This window comes from Geotrypetes seraphini, chromosome 9 (assembly GCF_902459505.1).
Source record: "Geotrypetes seraphini chromosome 9, aGeoSer1.1, whole genome shotgun sequence".
Taxonomy (NCBI): domain Eukaryota; kingdom Metazoa; phylum Chordata; class Amphibia; order Gymnophiona; family Dermophiidae; genus Geotrypetes; species Geotrypetes seraphini.
Window position 1 is genome coordinate 20,193,008 of NC_047092.1, and position 18,986 is coordinate 20,211,993.

At 43.0% G+C, this 18,986-nt stretch overlaps 1 protein-coding gene across 5 annotated transcripts in view; it reads left to right on the plus strand.

Moving 5' to 3' along the window:
* The window catches only part of KCP (kielin cysteine rich BMP regulator), a 193,396-nt gene that overhangs the window by 162,278 nt on the left and 12,132 nt on the right, over positions 1-18,986 (plus strand). For 4 of the 5 annotated variants that reach the window (XM_033958835.1, XM_033958838.1, XM_033958836.1 and 1 more), the window contains 6 exons: positions 1,260-1,359; positions 10,145-10,233; positions 11,119-11,221; positions 14,267-14,409; positions 16,855-17,027; positions 18,531-18,642. In XM_033958835.1, the coding sequence (XP_033814726.1) occupies positions 1,260-1,359; positions 10,145-10,233; positions 11,119-11,221; positions 14,267-14,409; positions 16,855-17,027; positions 18,531-18,642 (720 nt within the window). Of the gene's footprint in view, positions 1-1,259; positions 1,360-6,774; positions 7,178-10,144; positions 10,234-11,118; positions 11,222-14,266; positions 14,410-16,854; positions 17,028-18,530; positions 18,643-18,986 lie in introns of those variants that run through there. The other variant, XM_033958839.1, reaches the window with a different exon arrangement.

Here is an 18,986-nt window from a genome sequence, read left to right on the forward strand (position 1 = left end):
GGGTGGGGACGGAGAGGATTCTGACGGGGATGGGGGGGGACGGAGAGGATCTTGGCGGGGACGGGCAGGGATAGGTGGGATTTCTGTCTCCGCGCAACTCTCTAACATAGGGTTACCAGATTTTACTTTAGTAAAATTCAGACCCCTAAACCCGCTCAGTTCCACCCATCCCCGCCCAGTCCCGCCCTAGCTCTGCCCCCCCAGCCACGCCCCCTGCTGCCTCTGCCCGACGTGATTTTGAGGAAGCTTTCCAAAACCCAGACAAAGTGCTGGATTTTGAAAAGCCGTCCGGAGAAATCTGGACGTCTGTCAGCTGCTGGAGTTTATGCGTGTCCTGGCCAATATGCAGGCAGGGACCACATAAGATACAGTAGGTATGTATTACTCGGCTGAAGATTGGTTGGAAGCCGCATAGCTGCTAAATTTTCCCCAAGTCCCTTTGTGAAACTCCTCCCCTCAAAATGGTCCCCCTTTCATTTCCCCCAACCCCTCACCTTTACCATAGGCCTCGCTGGGTCTACCTAACATCCCTGGTGGCCCAGTGGGAGCTTTGTGGGCAGCAGTGAACCCCACCCATTCCTGCCCCTAGTGGCATCCATTTTTGATTAGGCAGCCACTAGGGGTAGGAACGAGTAAGGTTCACTCCTGCTCCCAACGCTTTCACTAGCCCAGTGTTTCTCAACTTATTCCTGGACTACCCCCTTGCCAGTCAGGTTTTCAGGATATCCACAATGAATATGCATGAAAGAAATTTGCACATACTGCCTCCATTATAGGCAAATTTCTTTCATGCATATTCATTAGGAATATCCTGAAAACCCAACTGGCTGGTGGTCCCTCAGGGCAGGTTTCAGAACCACTGATCTAGAATATATGTGGCAATCATACAAGGAAATCCATGTGAACTTTATGGTATGTAAACATTATGGTAAGTTATTGGATCAACAGCAAATATGTTTTATAGAAGATTTTCATGAAAGTAGATAATATAATATTGATATTAGAGAAGTGGCCCAATTCAGATCACCTCCTAAAACTCTCACTAGAGATGATTTTCAATAAAAACCCTCAGAGATGCCACCAAGATACGCAAAGATTTTCATAGTATCTGGCTTTATATATCAGGTCTTCTATTTTAAATATATTCAATATACTCTAGTGAGAGTTTTAGAAGGTGATCTGAATTGGGCCATTTCTGTCATTTCAACATTACAGTAAGGTCATAAATTATTCTTAAATTCTATTTTTGTTTGTTCCAGGACCTGACGTGGGTGTGTGTTCACCAGGGATGTCCTCTCCTGAGCTGTCCAAGCACAGAGCATTTCATACCTCATAACTCATGCTGTCCGGCCTGTGATGGTAATGGCTTATAAGTCAGACTCTCACTCCCCCATGCTCCCTCCTTTGCTAGTGATACTGAATATGGAGATAGTGTGGTCACTAAATAAATTCTGCAGCCAGAGGCTGAATATAACCACTTTTTTTTTTTAACTTGTCTTTACTCCTCCCCTTTCATGTGCTGATTTTCTCAGGTTGTTTAATGATTTACGTGGCCCACTATTATCCATATATTTTTAAAAAATACAGATAGGCAAGTTATACATTCATCCTTGACCGGTAAATATTGGCCTACTTGTTTCTTTCCGCCTACTGCAGCTGTCTCCTCTATCCGCTCTGGTACATCCCCCTTTGCTTCTGGCATGGAATTTTCACAACCCCTTTCGGTACAGAGTCCAGTGTTGTCATTCTTGCAGCTTTGGACTCCATTCAGTCTGTCTACCTTGCTACGAGTCTTTCTAGAATTAGAAACATAGAAACATGACGGCAGATAAAGGCCAAATGGCCCGTCCGCAGAAACCATTATCTCTTTCTCTCTCCAAGAGATCCCACGTGCCTATCCCAGGCCCTTTTGAATTCAGACACAGACTCTGTCTCCATCACCTCTTCCGGGAGACTGTTCCTCACATCTACCACCCTTTCTGTTAAAAAGTATTTCCTCAGAATATAAGAGAAACATGACGGCAGATAAAGGCCAAATGGCCCATCCAGTCTGCCCTTCTGCAACATCCACTATCTCCTCCTCTCCCTATTGGCTAAGGCTCTTAACATTTGTATCTCCTCTTCCTATAGGCTAAGGATCTTTATACCTGCATTGTGATGTCATAGAACTTTATGGTTATAGAAACACTGTAACACGATGGCAGATAAAGGCCAAATGCAGTCCATCCACAGGAACCATTATCTCTTTCTCTCTCCGAGAAATCCCTTGTGCCTATCCCAGGCCCTTTTGAATTCAGACACAGTCTCTGTCTCCACCACCTCTTCCGGGAGACTGTTCCTTACATCTACCACCCTTTCTGTGAAAAAGTATTTCCTCAGATTATTCCAGAGCCTATCATCTCTTAACTTCATCCTATGCCCTCTCATTGCAGAGTTTCCTTTCAAATGAAAGAGACTCGACTCATGCCCTCTCCCGCCTTTCCTCCAAAGTATACAGATTGAGATCTTTAAGTCGGTCCCCATTCGGGGTGTTTTACCTGTCTGGGGGATAGGAGGAGTGATAGGACCTTGCCAAGGGGGAAAGGGAGGGGAGGTATTCGAACCATGTGCCAGCTGGGACCAGAAGTTATGCAGGTCCCGAGTGATGTTCAGACCGGCGCAGCTAAGAAGGCAAAGTTAGGATTGCTTTTTATCTGTTTCTACTTGCAGCCAGGACAATTTTTAGCGGCCTTTGAACTCAAGAGGCATTTCTACTTGTTTCTTTTGAACTGCAGAATTTCTTTTCAGTTGACCGGTGTATTCTCTTTGTGCTTGGGTAATTGCTTCCAATGTACTGTATTCTCTGAGAATTGTATTGGTTGTATCTTTCATTCACTGAGAAGGATTCAAATTGCATCCATTTTGGGTCATCTGGTTGGTTTCAGCCAGCGCTCTTTAAGACGCCACGAAGATGGCAGCCCGAATACTACATTTCTTCCCTTTCTCTGGCTCGCTCAATCAATAACATCAATTAAAAATCCCGTCTTTTCTTTCAAAGGAGGTGTCCTCATTTCAGAGATCAAATCTTTTCTTTTGTTTTCTGTTCATTGTGTACTTTAAAATCATTAAAAATTATTAACACGAGGAGACAATTTATTTTTTCTTGTACGGCACCGCAAACATGGAACGCCCTCCCTATATCTTTACGGGAGGAGAAAGAACTTGGAAAATTTAAATCTGAACTAAAAACCTTTCTTTTTAAAGATGCCTTTTTAACATAATTTTACTCTACATGAATTATATTTTACTTGGTTATACCTGTTCTAACTAAATCCCTTTTGTATTTTCCCTCAATGTTTCTTCTTTACTTTAAAAATTGTATTTCATCCCTCCTTTCCTTATGTTTATTAATGTAAAATTAAGAAGATTTAATCCATTATTTAATATTGTATGTATTGTAATGTATTATATTGTTGTTGTTTTTTTGTTATTTTAATTGTAAATTTTAAATGTACATCGCTTAGAATATTTGAATAAGCGATTGATCAAGTCACCTAATAAACTTGAAACTTGTACTTTAGACATACATTAAAGTGACCAACCAATTAAGTTTAGACAGATTGATTTTTCTCTACAAGATTTAGGTAAGGCAAACACATTTTCTCTTATTTTTATTTATTATTGTCCGGTAACTGAGGTAACATTTCTTCTGCATATGGCCACATGGGGCATGGCTGGGCAGAATGGAGCAGGCCTGGGGGTGAGGCCATAGGTCCGGATTTTCTTTTACGAAATCTCATAACCCTAATTAAAGGCTTCTTTTACAATACCACAGTAGTGATTTCCCCCAGCAAATGCACTGAAGTCCATTCGATTCCTGTAGGCTCCGGTGCATTTGCCTTGGGAGGGCTTTCTAATAGGGGCCCTAAGTCTTACCTGATCGTTTGCTTTCCTTTAGTCCTACCAGACCAGTCCAGAGGGCATTTAACCATTTTATTATTGCTCTTTTCATTCTTTTATAAGAACATAAGAAGTGCCCCTGCTGAGTCAGACCAAGTGGTCCATCTTGACCAGCAGTCCACTCTTGCGGCAGCACCTAGGTCAAAGACCAGTGCTCTAACTGAGACTAGCCCTACCTGCGTACGTTCTGGTTCAGCAGGAACTTGACTAACTTTGTCTTGAATCCCTGGAGGGTGTTTTCCCCTATTTGAATCCCTAGAGGGTGTTTTCCCCTATGACAGACTCCGGAAGAGTGTTCCAGTTTTCTACCACTCTCTGGGTGAAGAAAAACTTCCTTAAGTTTGTACGGAATCTATCCCCTTTTAACTTCAGAGAGTGCCCTCTCGTTCTCTCTACCTTGGAGAGGGTGAACAACCTCTCTTTATCTACTAAGTCTATTCCCTTCATTATCTTGAATGTTTCGATCATGTCCCCTCTCAGCCTCCTCTTTTCAAGGGAGAACAGGCCCAGCTTCTCTAATCTCTCGCAGTACGGCAACTTCTCCAGCCTCTTAACCATTTTAGTCACTCTTCTCTGGACCCTTTCGAGTAGTATCGTGTCCTTCTTCATGTACGGCGACCAGTGCTGGACGCAGTACTCCAGGTGAGGGCGTACCATGGCCCGGTACAGCGGCATGATAACCTTCTCCGATCTGTTCGTGATCCCCTTCTTAATCATTCCTAGCGTTCTGTTCGTCCTTTTCGCCACTGCCACGCATTGCGCGGACGGCTTCGTCGGCTTGTTGACCAGTACTCCCAAGTCTCTTTCTGGGGAGGTCTCTCCGAGTACTGCACCAGACATCCTGTATTCGTGTATATGATTTTTGTTTTATATCAACAACCTGTCTTCAGGTTCAACTTTCAGTTTAATTTTTTCAGAATCTTTTTTTTACTGGTGATAATGTTGAGTATTATTATTGCAACAACCCAAGTGAAATGGAAAACAGATGGTCCATTGCTTTGCTGTCTGAAATACTGGGTATCTCCCTTATTGGGAGAAGCATGCAGGAACTTTTATTTTTCTGTCTCTATCCACTGGTCAATAGGCATAATCCACAGTTTTTGAACTGGTGTGGTGGGACTTAAGGAAAGAAAATTAGCAGGTAAGATTTAATTTTCCTTATTCTTTTGCTGACGTAATTTCTTACCAGCTGTACTGCAACATTCAGTTCGGATTCCCACACACAGTACTGCCACTCCATCTCAGTCCCAACCTGCATAAGCTCCTGCTCTTACCATTAACCCCTGCGCACATCTTTGCCCATTTACCTCAGTCCTAACCTACTATTTCAGCATAGAATGCTGCACCTAACTGCCCATGCACTTCATCAGTGAACCCCAGGACACAGCTCCATCCATGTACCTCAGTCCTCCTGCAACATTGCTATTTTAGTGTTGAGTTTCATCATAGAGAATGACATGGGGACGAATTTATCCACGTCCCAGCAGGAACTCAATTTCCCCGTCCCTGTGAGTTTTGTTGCTGTCCCTGCCTTTAACACACAAGCCTCAAACACTTGTGATTTTAAAGCGTTTGAGGTTTGTGCAGTTGAGGACGGAGCTTAGGCATTGGTGGAATGAGGCATTATGACATCACAATCTGAGCTCTAGAATGTTGCTACTTAGGGTTTTAAAGTGTTTGAGGCTTGTGCAGATGAGGACGGAGCTTAGGCATTGGTGGAATGAGGCATTATGGCATCACAATCTGAGCTCTAGAATGTTACTACTTAGGGTTTTAAAGTGTTTGAGGCTTGTGCAGATGAGGACGGAGCTTAGGCATTGGTGGAATGAGGCATTATGACATCACAATCTGAGCTCTAGAATGTTGCTACTTAGGGTTTTAAAGTGTTTGAGGCTTGTGCAGATGAGGACAGAGCTTAGGCATTGGTGGAATGAGGCATTATGACATCACAGTCTGAGTTCTAGAATGTTACTACTTATGGTTTTAAAGTGTTTGAGGCTTGTGCAGATGAGGACAGAGCTTAGGCATTGGTGGAATGAGGCATTATGACATCACAATCTGAGCTCTAGAATGTTGCTACTTAGGGTTTTAAAGTGTTTGAGGCTTGTGCAGATGAGGACGGAGCTTAGGCATTGGTGGAATGAGGCATTATGACATCACAATCTGAGTTCTAGAATGTTGCTACTTAGGGTTTTAAAGTGTTTGAGGCTTGTGCAGATGAGGACGGAGCTTAGGCATTGGTGGAATGAGGCATTATGACATCACAATCTGAGCTCTAGAATGTTGCTACTTATGATTTTAAAGTGTTTGAGGCTTGTGTGGATGAGGATGGAGCTTAGGCATTGGTGGAATGAGGCATTATGACATCACAATCCGAGCTCTAGAATGTTGCTACTTATGATTTTAAAGTGTTTGAGGCTTGTGCAGATGAGGACGGAGCTTAGGCATTGGTGGAATGAGGCATTATGACATCACAGTCTGAGTTCTAGAATGTTACTACTTATGGTTTTAAAGTGTTTGAGGCTTGTGCAGATGAGGACAGAGCTTGCATGAATGGGGCAGGGACAGAAAAAGAACTCACCGGGATGGAAAAATGAGTTCCCGCGGGGATGTGAAAAATGTCATTCTCTATTTCTGCACACAGCTGTGCCCATGCATCTGTCATAGCCCCTGATATCCCCGCTGTGAACCACTCTGCGCAGCTTTGCTCATGTACCTCAGCCTGACTTGCCACATCCTCTGCTCTTCCAGCACTGTGCCACTGCGAATAGCTGTGTTCACGCATATCAGTCCCGACTGAAAGAAGCATTGTGCTCTTTTTCTGTCACATTTCAGCTGATGGAACTGCTCATTCTCCTGCAGAGTTTTGGAATACATTAAGAAACTTGTCTAGGTCGCTAGTGCTGTTTAGCACTGTCTTCATCGGGACAGGCAGTCCCGCAGCAGCCCGACCCAGCCAGCTGAGAGGGTCCTCCGGGGAGCCTTGAAAATCGGAGCAGCCGCCGAGGGAGCCTGTCGCTAGTGCTGTTTAGCACTGTCTTCATCGGGACAGGCAGTCCCGCAGCAGCCCGACCCAGCCAGCTGAGAGGGTCCTCCGGGGAGCCTTGAAAATCGGAGCAGCCGCGGTACGCGGCCCGCGGTCGCGAGCCTCGGGTCGCGAGCTGAAGGGGCGTGGCTAAAGGGGCTTGCCCCTTTTGAGCCCCTTCGGAGCCTAAGAGGAGCAGGGAGCAGGACTACCATCTCTTCAGCATGGGTAAGAGGAAAGCTAAGGCAATACCATCTGCTGCAACAACAGGCCCGATGGATCGCCATCTTGTGGTTCCCATCTTGCCTCCTGTTGAGGAACAGGTAACTTTTAATATTCAAGCTGTCTCCTTATCCTCTGGGGAACCAACACCACCTCCTCAACCATCATATTCCTTACGGTTAGAAGAATCTCCTTCCCCTTTTAAGGAAGGAATAATTTCTTCTTCCCTTCAATCATTGTCAGTATCTGGTCTGGAGGTTTTAGGACAGTCCCTGGGGCAAGCTAAAGAACTAACCCCAGTGCAGATGAGTACTGGGCAAAGCTCAGATGCTCTCCCCAGGGATAAAGTGATCACTCTAAATGATGTTTGGCTTAGTATTAACAGAATAGAGTCATCTTTACAAAAAACCGTTTTGAACTTATGTCAATTTTCATCTGATGTAACTGTGAAAATTAAAGAACAAAATAATAAAATTGGAGAAACAGCTGTAAAGGTTGAAAAGTTAGATCAGGCAGTAGGTAATTTACAAGCTAGTGCTGTTTCTAATATAAAGGATAGTATGATGTTACATGCTAAGTTAGAAAAAATGGAAAATGCTATTAGAGTTAAAAACCTTCGCTTGCTAAATTTTCCTACCACACATTACCTTTCTGCAATGGAACTTTTGAAAATGTATTTGAGGGAGATATTACATTATAATAAAGTGGAGACCTTTGAGGTCGATAATTTATATTACATTTCAAGAGATTCCAAAGAAAAGGTAGAGGAAGGTGGAATGGATAGAATAGTATCACCAGAGAGTTTGAATGTATCACAGTTTTTGGAGTCTTCTAAAGACATAATTGAGAAACGAGCAACTCTTCTCGTGACCTTCAAGACAGAACTTGAGAAACAAGATATTTTGAAATTATATTTCCTGAAAAAGCAAGAGATGTTTTGTGGTCAACGGGTGATAATTTTTCCAGATGTCTCTAGACAAACCCAGTTTAAGAGGAAACAGTTCCTTCAGCTAAAGCCTAAGGTTTTGGCAGTCGGAGCTACTTTCTTCTTAAAAGTTCCATGTAAATGCCTGATATCATATGGAAATGATAAATATGTGTTTTTTGATCCAGCCCAGGTGGAAGATTTTATCAAAGAGAAACCTTTGTTGAAAGTTTAATTCCTTATTTTGGTTTACTTTTGGAGGATGATGTATAATATATATAATAGCCATTTGCCTGTTCCTAGAAAGTAGATAGAAAGATTTGCTTTGATGTTTTATTTGTACTGGCGATCAGCTTTAATGTGGACTAGGATACAGTTGAATTAGTTTTCTTATATTATGTTAATTCCCATCTGGGAATTTACATTTTGTATTTTGTATTTTTTTTTGTGTTCATTCATGTATGTTTGTTACAGAGATATTGTAATGAATAATCCAATAAATAAAGAAAAAAAAAAAAAAAAAAGAAACTTGTCTAATACTGGGTTATTTAGGAAGGCTTTAAAGACATGAGCCCCAGGTACACTAGATAGAGTTTGAGCCCACCGGGACAGATAGGGAAATAAGATAAAGTAACTGAATGTAAAACCACTAAGAATATAAGTGGTATATAAATAAATAAATTTTATTTTTAGTATTACTGGATGTGTTTTGAATTGTATTTTAAATTGACTTATTATCAGTGATTTTATGTTGTACGTTCTTTGTCAGTTATTTTATTATGTATGTTTTGTCGTTGCCCGCTCAGAATTGCTGGATGTAGCGGGACACAATTTTTTAAATAATTAAACTGCAATACAGCTTTTTACCGTGGGCTGGCGAAGTAAATGCTCCATTGCTCATTCAGTTCCTGCGAACGCAGAAGCATTTACCCAGCCAGCCCGCGGTAAAAAGCTCTACTGCGGTTTGATAAAAGAAGCCTATGGTTATTTCAGAAATATCTTTTGACGAGTAAGGTGGAGACTAGAATAATATATTATAAGGTTTGTACTAATTTTATAATAAAATACCCAGATGTATACGCTTTTATTACTGTGACCCACTTGGAACTTTGTGGTTAAGTAGGATATAAAAAAAGGAAATTAAATTAAATTCTCAATCTTCAGGACACAAAGGCCTTTCAAGACAGAACAGTATTACCAATAAAGATGTTCCTTTCCTGTCCTACTGCTTAACCCTTTCAGGACCATAAGAATCGTAGGCCAATTTTTGTGGTTTTGACGACATTTTTATGGTAAAAAGGGCTTGCAGATGCCAAAAAATAGATTTTTTTTTTGTGAAATATCATTATTTTTATTTAAAAAAATCACACTTCTGGCTTATGGACAGTGTGGCAAGTGAATCTTCTCGTCAATCTAGCAACGACGCTAATGAATGAATGTCGGAACCAGTTTGTTTACATAAAGGCAGTATCATATGGAATCCGTACATATCACATTTAGAACTGTAGACTATCCCAATCAAAATTTATAGGATTTTAAAATTATGGGACAAATATGTCCCTTGGTCCTGAAAGGGTTAAAGCAGGGATGTCAAAGTCTCTCCTCGAGGGCCGCAATCCAGTCGGGTTTTCAGGATTTCCCCAATGAATATGCACGAGATCTATTTGCATGCACTGCTTTCATTGTATGCTAATAGATCTCATGCATATTCATTGGGGAAATCCTGAAAACCCAACTGGATTGCGGCCCTCGAGGAGGGACTTTGACATCCCTGGCTTAAAGGGTCTGGGACTTGATATACTGATTTTTCTGTGTGGTTACCATCAACGTGGTTTAAATATTTTAGACAGGTACTGATTTTGTACCTGGGGCAATGAAGGGTTAAGCGATTTGCCCAGAGTCACAAGGAGCTGCTGTGGGAATTTAACTCACAACCTCAGGGTGCTGAGACAGCTCCTCTAACCACTGGGCATGATTTGATAGGTTTAGCGTATCCTAGGGAGTTAGTTTTCTGTTTTCTGTTTCTTCTTCAGAGTGTGTAATCGAGGCAGAAAACCGAAGGATGCCGGATGGAGAGAGCTGGACGGATAGTGCAGATGACTGCGTGACCTGCACCTGCAATGTAAGTGTGGACTTCGGGCAGTGTTTCAGGGGTGTCTTGTCTGTGCCTGCAGGAAAAGCTGGCAGGAAGTTAAGTGAATGGTATTTCAGGTTTAAGTATATTATATACCATAAAGAAATTGAAGGATAATAATTGGATTGCTTGCACATTTGTGAAATAGTGTGAGCAATAAAAGTCAGATAACACAACTTCACTGCCTTTAGTCTATAGCTAATGCAAGACAGGGACAAGTCGCTACAGGGTAGAGAATGACACAAGGACAAATTTGTCTTCGTCTCTGCGGGATCTATCTGTCCCATCCCCGCGAGTTCTGTCCCTGTCTCATCTCTGCAAGCTCTGCCCTCATCCGCACAAGCCTCAAACACTTTAAAATCATGGAAATGAGTGTTCATTGTTTATTTGGTCACTTCCTTCAGTTAACAGTGCCCCTGTTTTCTTCTTTCGATATATTACTAAGATTTTCTTGTTAGGCTCACTGTTTTACATCTTGAATCCATTAACTGAGGACTTGAGGAGGAGATTATGATTATTTTTGCTTTGATTATAATTATTGTTTTACTTGGAATGTGTGTTTTTCTTTAATGCCTCTCCTTTCTGTCCAAGTGTATACTTGATTATATGATTTAAAAATCAATAAATATAATTAATAATAATAAAATCATGGAAATAAAAGTCGAGATATTGAGTCGAGCGTAGGAAAAGACTAAGAAAGACATTTGATAATGGAAACAAAGGATATATGTCAGGGGATCCTGTATCAGATGAAAAAAAAAGGATGTTAACCGTAAGGCAGAGCGTGAGAGTGAAAAGAAATAGTGAATATTAATCAGAGTCATTTTGATCTCCTCTATTCATTGACACTTTCCCTCCTGCCTCCTTCTCAAGCTTGGACATGTGGAATGTCACATTGAAGAGTGCATCCCTTTGCTCTGCCAAGATGGGCTGGTGAAGGTCAGAACCCCTGGAAGGTGCTGCTATGAATGTCAAGGTATAGAACAACTCCTCTGATTCTAAGTCCCTTCTCCTAATCACAACCTAAGTAGTCTGTCTTCTAATCCAAAGAACCCATTTCTGAATCCAGCCTTGGTAATCTGACCTCTAATCTGGAGAACCTGTTTCAGAACCCAACCTAGTATTTGACACCTGGGGCTGATCATTTTTTAACACTCCCTCCTCTATATAAAGTAATTATTTTTAGTAATATTCCATAAGTCACACAATAAGGGTGCATTTAGAAAAAGGGACCATCTTAAACACTGCAGTGAGCACTAGAACCCATTGTAAAACTAAACAAACCAGGTTAATACAGATCAATCCTGCAGTCAGTACTAACAGAAAACCATGTCCTTTTCATACACACAGAACACAGATACACTCTCGCCAGTATAGAATAAATAATCACAAACTGAAAACAGAAATATGTAGACTAAAGTTAAACTGAACCGCTAAGAAGCCAAACTCTGCATACAATGCAACACCACAGAAACAGTGACACATGTCCCCTAATATTGCAAAATATAAATATAGCAGATGTAAATTTGAAAAAACTGACAAATAACAATCACCACTTTACAAATTAACAAATAGAAAATAAGAAAATACCATTTTATTGGACTAATCCATTTTTTTCAATTAGCTTTCATAGGCCCAAAACTTCTTCAGGTCAGTACAGTATACTGATGTTACGGTATCCTGTCCTGATCTGAGGAAGGTGGTTTTGGTCTCTGAAAGTTAGTAAAAAAAAAAAAAAAAAAATTAAAAATAGTCCAATAAAAAGATTACCTTATTTCCATTTTCTTTTTATAAACATTTATCAATACAGCTACAATACTGTTTTATTCTACAGAAACAAAAAATATCTTTCTTCTATCTTTTGTCATGTCTGCTTTAATCATCTTCTCTTGATTTTCTTCTTTCCATACACTGACTGTCTTCTCTCTCCCTTACATACAGCATCTGTCCTCTCTCTCTTCCCCTTCCATCCACTGTTTTCCCTCCCATCTGGTGTCCACTGTCTCCCTCTTCCATATTATATCTTCCCTCTTACTGTGCCCCTTCCATAAACTGTCTATCCTGTGTCCCATCTCTCCTTTGAACATGATTCATTTCAGCTTTACCCCCTCTCGATTTTTCTCTCTCATGTCTCCACCCCTCCTCCATGTTCTGGCATCCTTCTTTTCTCCTTTCCTTCCTTTCTTGCCACCTCACCAAATGATCTGGCATCTCTGTCTTCTTTCCTTCTCTCCCCCATGCCTTGGCATCTCTCTCCCTTCCATCTTCCCCTCCCTTTCCATGCTCTGGCATCTTCTCTCCTTCCTTTCCCTCCCTCCCTCCTTCCCCCTGGTCTGGCATCACTGTCTCATTTTCTTCCTTTCCCTCCCCCCATGCCCTGGCATCCTTTGCTCCCTCTCCATGGTCTGGTATCTCCTTTCCTCCCTCCCTCCCTTTCCCATGGTCTGACATCTCTCTTTCCTCTCCTCTCCTTTCCCATCCCTGATGTTCCTTTTCCCTTCCTCTATCTCCTTCCCCTTAATCGGGTGCAGTCTTTCTCTACCTTTCCCCTCCCCCTCTCTCTTTTTGTCAACTCCCCCCCCCCAATTGGCAGTGCAGCTTTCACAACTCACTGCTCTTGCCGGCTACGGGCCTTCCTCTGTCTGGTCCTGTCTACTTCCTGCTTCTGCGAAGGCAGGACTCAACAGAGAGGAAGGCCCGACGCTGGCAGAGCAGCGAATTGTGAATGCTATCACAGCCACTGCTGGCTCTGAGAGCACCCCTTTATGGGCTGCACTTGGGGTGGTTGACCCCCATCCCCTCCTTGGTACACCACTGCAACCTAGACACCTTGTACTGCAGTTCTAAAAGCCTTTTTCTTCACTAAACCTAAGTAATCCTTCCCTCTAAATCTAAGAACCCTCTTCTAAATGCAGCCTAGTTTTAAAAGCCTTTTGACAAGTGACCCCTAGGCTCTGAAAGCTGTAATTCATGAACCTGATGGTCAAAGCAAATATCATGATAATGGCAGTTTTTATCCATATTTGGACTAGCCGGCACGCTCCATGAATTTTCAGCGGCACTATAGAAATGGTTCTGCTGAAGATCCTTCTAGACTAGCTCTGGACTAACTGGATAGTGCCAGTGCACTGTCCAGATTAAGCTACGACGGCCCGCTTTACACAGATATTCCACACCACGCTGAATATCAGTGATTCATTTTAACACCACGGCCAGTATTTAAATATTGACCCGTACATGTTTGTTCTTCTGGGTTTAGGGATTGCAAAATGTTCAATAATTCATAAACTTCACAGGAAAGGGTTCACTAATTAAAGGACAGGATATTTAAGCTGGATTTACAAGAAAGGATCAAGATTTAGAACAGGGGTAGGCAATTCCGGTCCGCGAGAGCCGGAGCCAGGTCAGGTTTTCAGGATCTCCACAATGAATATGTATGAGATGGATTTGCATGCATGACCTCCTTGAGATGCAAATCTATCTCATGCATATTTTTTGTGGATATCCTGAAAACCTGACCTGGCTCCGGCTCTCGGGGACCGGAATTGCCTACCCCTGCCCTACAACAAAGGTAGGCAATTCCGTTCCTCGAGAGCCGGATCCATGTCAGGTTTTCAGGATATCCACAATGAATATGTATGAGATGGATTTGCATGCACTGCCTCCTTGAGATGCAAATCTATCTCATGCATATTTTATGTGGATATCCTGAAAACCTGACCTGGCTTCGGCTCTCGAGGACCAGAATTGCCTACCCCTGATTTAGAATACAGAATTTTTAGCACTATATTATTATATATTTAAAATATATGCTTCTATATCTATATATGCTTCAATTCTGCCGTTTCTGTGGGGGGAGGTTTGTGGTGGGTACACATTTTCTTGTGTGCACAGTACTATGTGTGCTTCGTGCCTTGTTTGCTTGTGTGCACAACACTGTGTGCATGTTTGTGCTTGGTTTCTTGGGTTGACCTGATCTGTGCTAGGCGCACTCTGTGCTTTGCGTCCTCTCTCTCCACAGATCCAAACATGTCCTGCTCCTATCAGGGCCAAATGTACCAGTCCAACGAGCACTGGGAAGTGGATGAGTGTACGTCCTGCACCTGTGTGTCGGGGGAGGTGCATTGCCAGAGCGAGCGCTGTCCTCAAGTCTCTTGTGCTGCGGTATGTCTCAAGCCTATAATCTTCCTGAGTTCTGAGCAGAGAGATTGTGTTAAGGAGATGCGCTGCCAGTGTTAGTGTTGTCTGCAAGTCTCCTGCACACAGTGGCGTAGTGAGGGGGAGGGGGCAGGAGGGCGGACCGCCCTAGGTGCTGTGTTGGTGGAGGCACCAGCATCTCTCCGTCCCCATGCCATGCTTGTGCTCTCCTCCCTTCTCCCACCCCTATACCTCTTTAAATCTTCGCCAGCGCGAGCAACTCCTCCATCCTGCTGCTTGTGCTGGTCTGGTTCCACTCTGAAACCACTTCCTGGTCGCGGGGCGTCAGAGGGAAAGCTAACACCGGCACGAGCAGCAGGCTGGTAAAGATTTAAAGAGGTATGGGTGGGAAGGAAGGCGCGAGTGTGGCATGAGGGGTGGTGAAGGTGTGGGGGGTGGAGAGAAGAGGGCGGGGGCGCCACATACCCTCGCTATGCCACTGTCTGCAGATTCCTGCCAGCAATCTTTGGGCTGTCATGTTTGCATAGTAATAATGCTAGCATTATCCCAGATGTTTGCAGACAGCCTCGGGACGGTGGCTGCAGGGGTCTGTCTGTTTAGGAACAGCATAAATACTTAGACATCCGTCTTGTTCAGCCTCCTGCAGATGGCACCCCGATCGTGATACTAACATTTATTCTTCCAGTGTCACGCTCACGGACAGCCATTTGCAAAATAATAACCCACGATGACATTCCCCTGCCTCAAGAAACTCATAAGCTACATGCAAATAAGAATTTCAATTGCTGAACCAGGTCAGACGAAGGGTTGGTCTAGTGCAGGATTCTGTCTTCCAACAAGCTTTGAAAAGATATGTAAGAATCAGGTGAACGATGATGGCATCATTCTATGTCAAACTCTTCGTGATTTAAGAAGGTGTCATGTCAAAAGCGCGCAGGGACAAAGGCGCGCCCAGACAATTGAGCGCAGCGCAGAGGCGTGCGCCGCTCAAAATTACTGTTTTTAGGGCTCCGACGGGGGGCATGGGGGGGAACCCCCCCATTTTAATTAATAGACAAAAAGTTAAGTTTTCAGTAAAATGTGGGGGGTTACTATTTCTATTAATTAAAGTGGGGCGGTTCCCCCCCCACGCCCCCCCGTCGGAGCCCTAAAAACAGTAATTTTGAGTGGCGCGCGCCTCCGCGCTGCTCTCAATTGTCTGGGCGCGCCTTTGTCCCGGCGCGCTTTTGACCTGACACCGTGCTGAAAGGTTCTCAGCCCATCCAATTACCAACTTCCTAAATTCTGAGCGTTTATTTTGCCACTGTAACTGAAAAGAGTGTTATCTTAATTCCTTAAGTGCCAGTTTGCAGAGACAAAATTCTCTGTTTTCACATCGTTTCAGATCATTGATTGCCCCATATCCACGTCATTCTCGTCTTGGTTGGGCTGAGAACTTTTCAGCACCCCCTCATAGCAGCATTCCAGAGCTGAGATTGTGATGTCATAATGCCTCATTCCACCAATAAGATCCAACCTCATCGGTGATGTCACAATGGCTTCATTGTCCTATACTTGGCTCACATAAGAACATAAGCATGGCCATACTGGGTCAGACCAATGGTCCATCTAGCCCAGTCTCCTGTCTCCAACTGTGACCAATCCAGGTTGCAAGTATCTGGCAGGAACCCAAATAAGTACGAGGGGGTGCTGAAAAGGTACCTCAGCCCAAGCAACCAACTTCCTAAATGCTGTGTATTATTTTGCCACTGTAGCTGAAAAAGCGTTATCTTATTTCTTTAAGTGCCAATTTGCAGAAGTGAAATTCTGTGTTTCGACATTGTTTCAGATCATTAATTGAACCATGTCCACGTCATTCTCTTCTTCATTGGGATGAGAACTTTTCAGCACCCCCCTCAGTCTCGGGTAACCAGAGCTGAGATTGTGATGCCATAATGCCTCATTCCACCAATAAGAGCCAACTTCATCAGTGATGTCACAATGGCTAGATTGTCCTAAACTTGGCTCACTTTTATTACATACAAGGGGATGCTTTAAACTTCTCAGCCCAACCAACCACTTCCTAAGTTCTGAACGTTATTTTGCCACTGTATCTTATTTCGTTAAGTGCCAATTTGCAGAAGCGAAATTCTATATTTTGACATTGTTTCAGATCATTGATTGAACCATATCCATGTCATTCTCTTCTCGTTGGGATGAGAACTTTTCAGCACCCCCTCCTATTCTGTATATTTGCCTGATTCTTTCCTCTGTCAAACTATTCTGCAGACCAATTATCGAGTAGAGGATAGTGTCATCTCTTTGCTGTGTTGCCAGGTCGGGCCTACCTAAGAGATGTCCACCGTTGTTCCTTTCTGGAAAATGTCTTCTGTATTCTTATAATAAAAGCTGACCTCCAGGGCCCTTGTCACAAGCTCTTGGTTCACTTCTAATCTTCTTGCACTGTTTTAGGATGAGACCCCGGCGTTGATCCCTGGTATGTGCTGTCCACACTGCATCCCACGCCCTGCCACATGCATTGCTTTTGGAGATCCGCATTACCGCACCTTCGATGGCAAAATGTTCCATTTCCAAGGCTCATGCACGTATGTTTTGGCCGAGGACTGTGAGGGTGGCGACTTCAGGTAAGAAGTCTAGTACATAAAAGAGAATATCCTTTACTTGTCTTATCCCTCTTCATTGTAAATGGACCTATGGTGTAGATTTAATAGCAATGTGAGTATTTGGCAGGGGGGAAAATGAAAGGGAGATTGAAAGGTAGGGACAGGGATGCTATGACAGGAGACAGGAAGGGAGGTGGGGAGTATGGAAGTTGGGCAACAATGGCATGTAGTGGGGAGAAAGGGAGAGTACTTGGAAAGTAAAGGTAGGGAAGATATTCGATAGGGGGTGAAGAAGTTTGGGAGTTAGAGTAATGATAGCATTTGGTAGGGAAGAGAGGGAGAGAAATTGGAATGTAAAGACACTGACGATATTTGGTAGGGGAGAGAGGGAGTCTGGAATGTAGAAGACAATGGGAGAATGAGTTTGGGAGGTAAAGAGCAAAAAGTGCTGAGGAATTGAGAAAGAAAACCTCAGACACATAGAATAAGAACATAGGAATAGACTTACTGGGTCAGACCAAAGGTCCATCAAGCCCAGTAGCCCGTTCTTACAGTGGCCAATCCAGGTCACTAGTACCTGGCCAAAACCCAAGGAGTAGCAAGATTCTAGAATCCCAAAGAGTAACAACATTCCATGCTACTGATCCAGGGCAAGCTGCGGCTTCCCCCATGTCTTTCTCAATAACAGACTATGGACTTTTCCTCCAGGAACTTGTCCAAACCCTTCTTAAAACCAGCTACGCTATCTGCTCTTACCACAACCTCTGGCAATGCGTTCCAGAGCTTAACTATTCTCAGAGTGAAAAAAAATTTCTTCCTTTTGGTTTTAACAGTATTTCTCTAACTTCATCGAGTGTCCCCCTAGTCTTTGTAATTTTTGACGGAGTGAAAAATCGACCCACTTGTACCCATTCTACTCCACTCAGGATTTTGTGGACTTCAGTCATATTTCCCCTCAGCCGTCTCTTTTCCATGCTGAAGAGCCCTAACCTTTTTAGTCTTTCCTCATACCAGTGGAGTTCATCCTCTTTATCATCTTGACTCCAGATCTTTCACTTGTTAGTCTGTTGGGATGGATTCATCTATATTTTTTGGGTAGTAATGACTGGATCGGAAATACCAGGTATTATGAAACTTTATGGATAGCATTAGATGGTCCCAAGAGATGTCCCACAAATGTTGGTTGTGAAGCCTTGGTACATGGTGTGGATAGCATTCTTACCTACTGTATTTATATTATGTTTTCGCTATTGTTGTGTTAGATGGTTAATATGTGTAATTTGTTTATAGGTGTATTTTGCACATTGTTCTAGCTCGATTGAACCTATGGTCTTGGTTATGAGTTTTGTTATGAGCTCATATATGGCTGTAATAATTTGTCGTTATAAAATTTTATCATACTTTCTTTAAAGCAGTCCTTGGATTTGTCCACAAAGAATAAATCTAACAAAATAATAATACAGTTTTGTATGACACTAGGCAGGAACTCTCCTAACTGTTCTCACCTGTGCTTGTACTCCTCAGCATCCACACCACCAATGATGACCGAGGTCGTCGTGGAGTCTCTTGGACAAAGGAAGTGACTGTGCTGATTGGGGATGTGGTGATACAGCTGTTGCAAGACTGGGTTGTCATGGTGAGCATCCTCCAAGAAACATAGAAAGCCTCTCATTGTTCTTCGGACACCTGTCTAGTCCAGGAACATGCCCCTGGGGTCATCCAAAATCCAGATCCAGCTTGTGTAGATGCCTTCCATGCAAACATGTCCTAAGATGACTTACAGGGGAAAATAGAGTACATCACTACAATGTGTCATATCAAAACCCTTGTAGGGAGAAGAGTTGAGTCTTAGGATTGGATCTGAAGAGTGAAAAAATGTTGGTGAGGCAAAGAGACACTAGTAACTCCTTCCAGACAGAGGCGGCAGTGAGAATGCCAAATCCGCTGCTGCTATGGCTACAAAGGCTTGAGACAACTTCT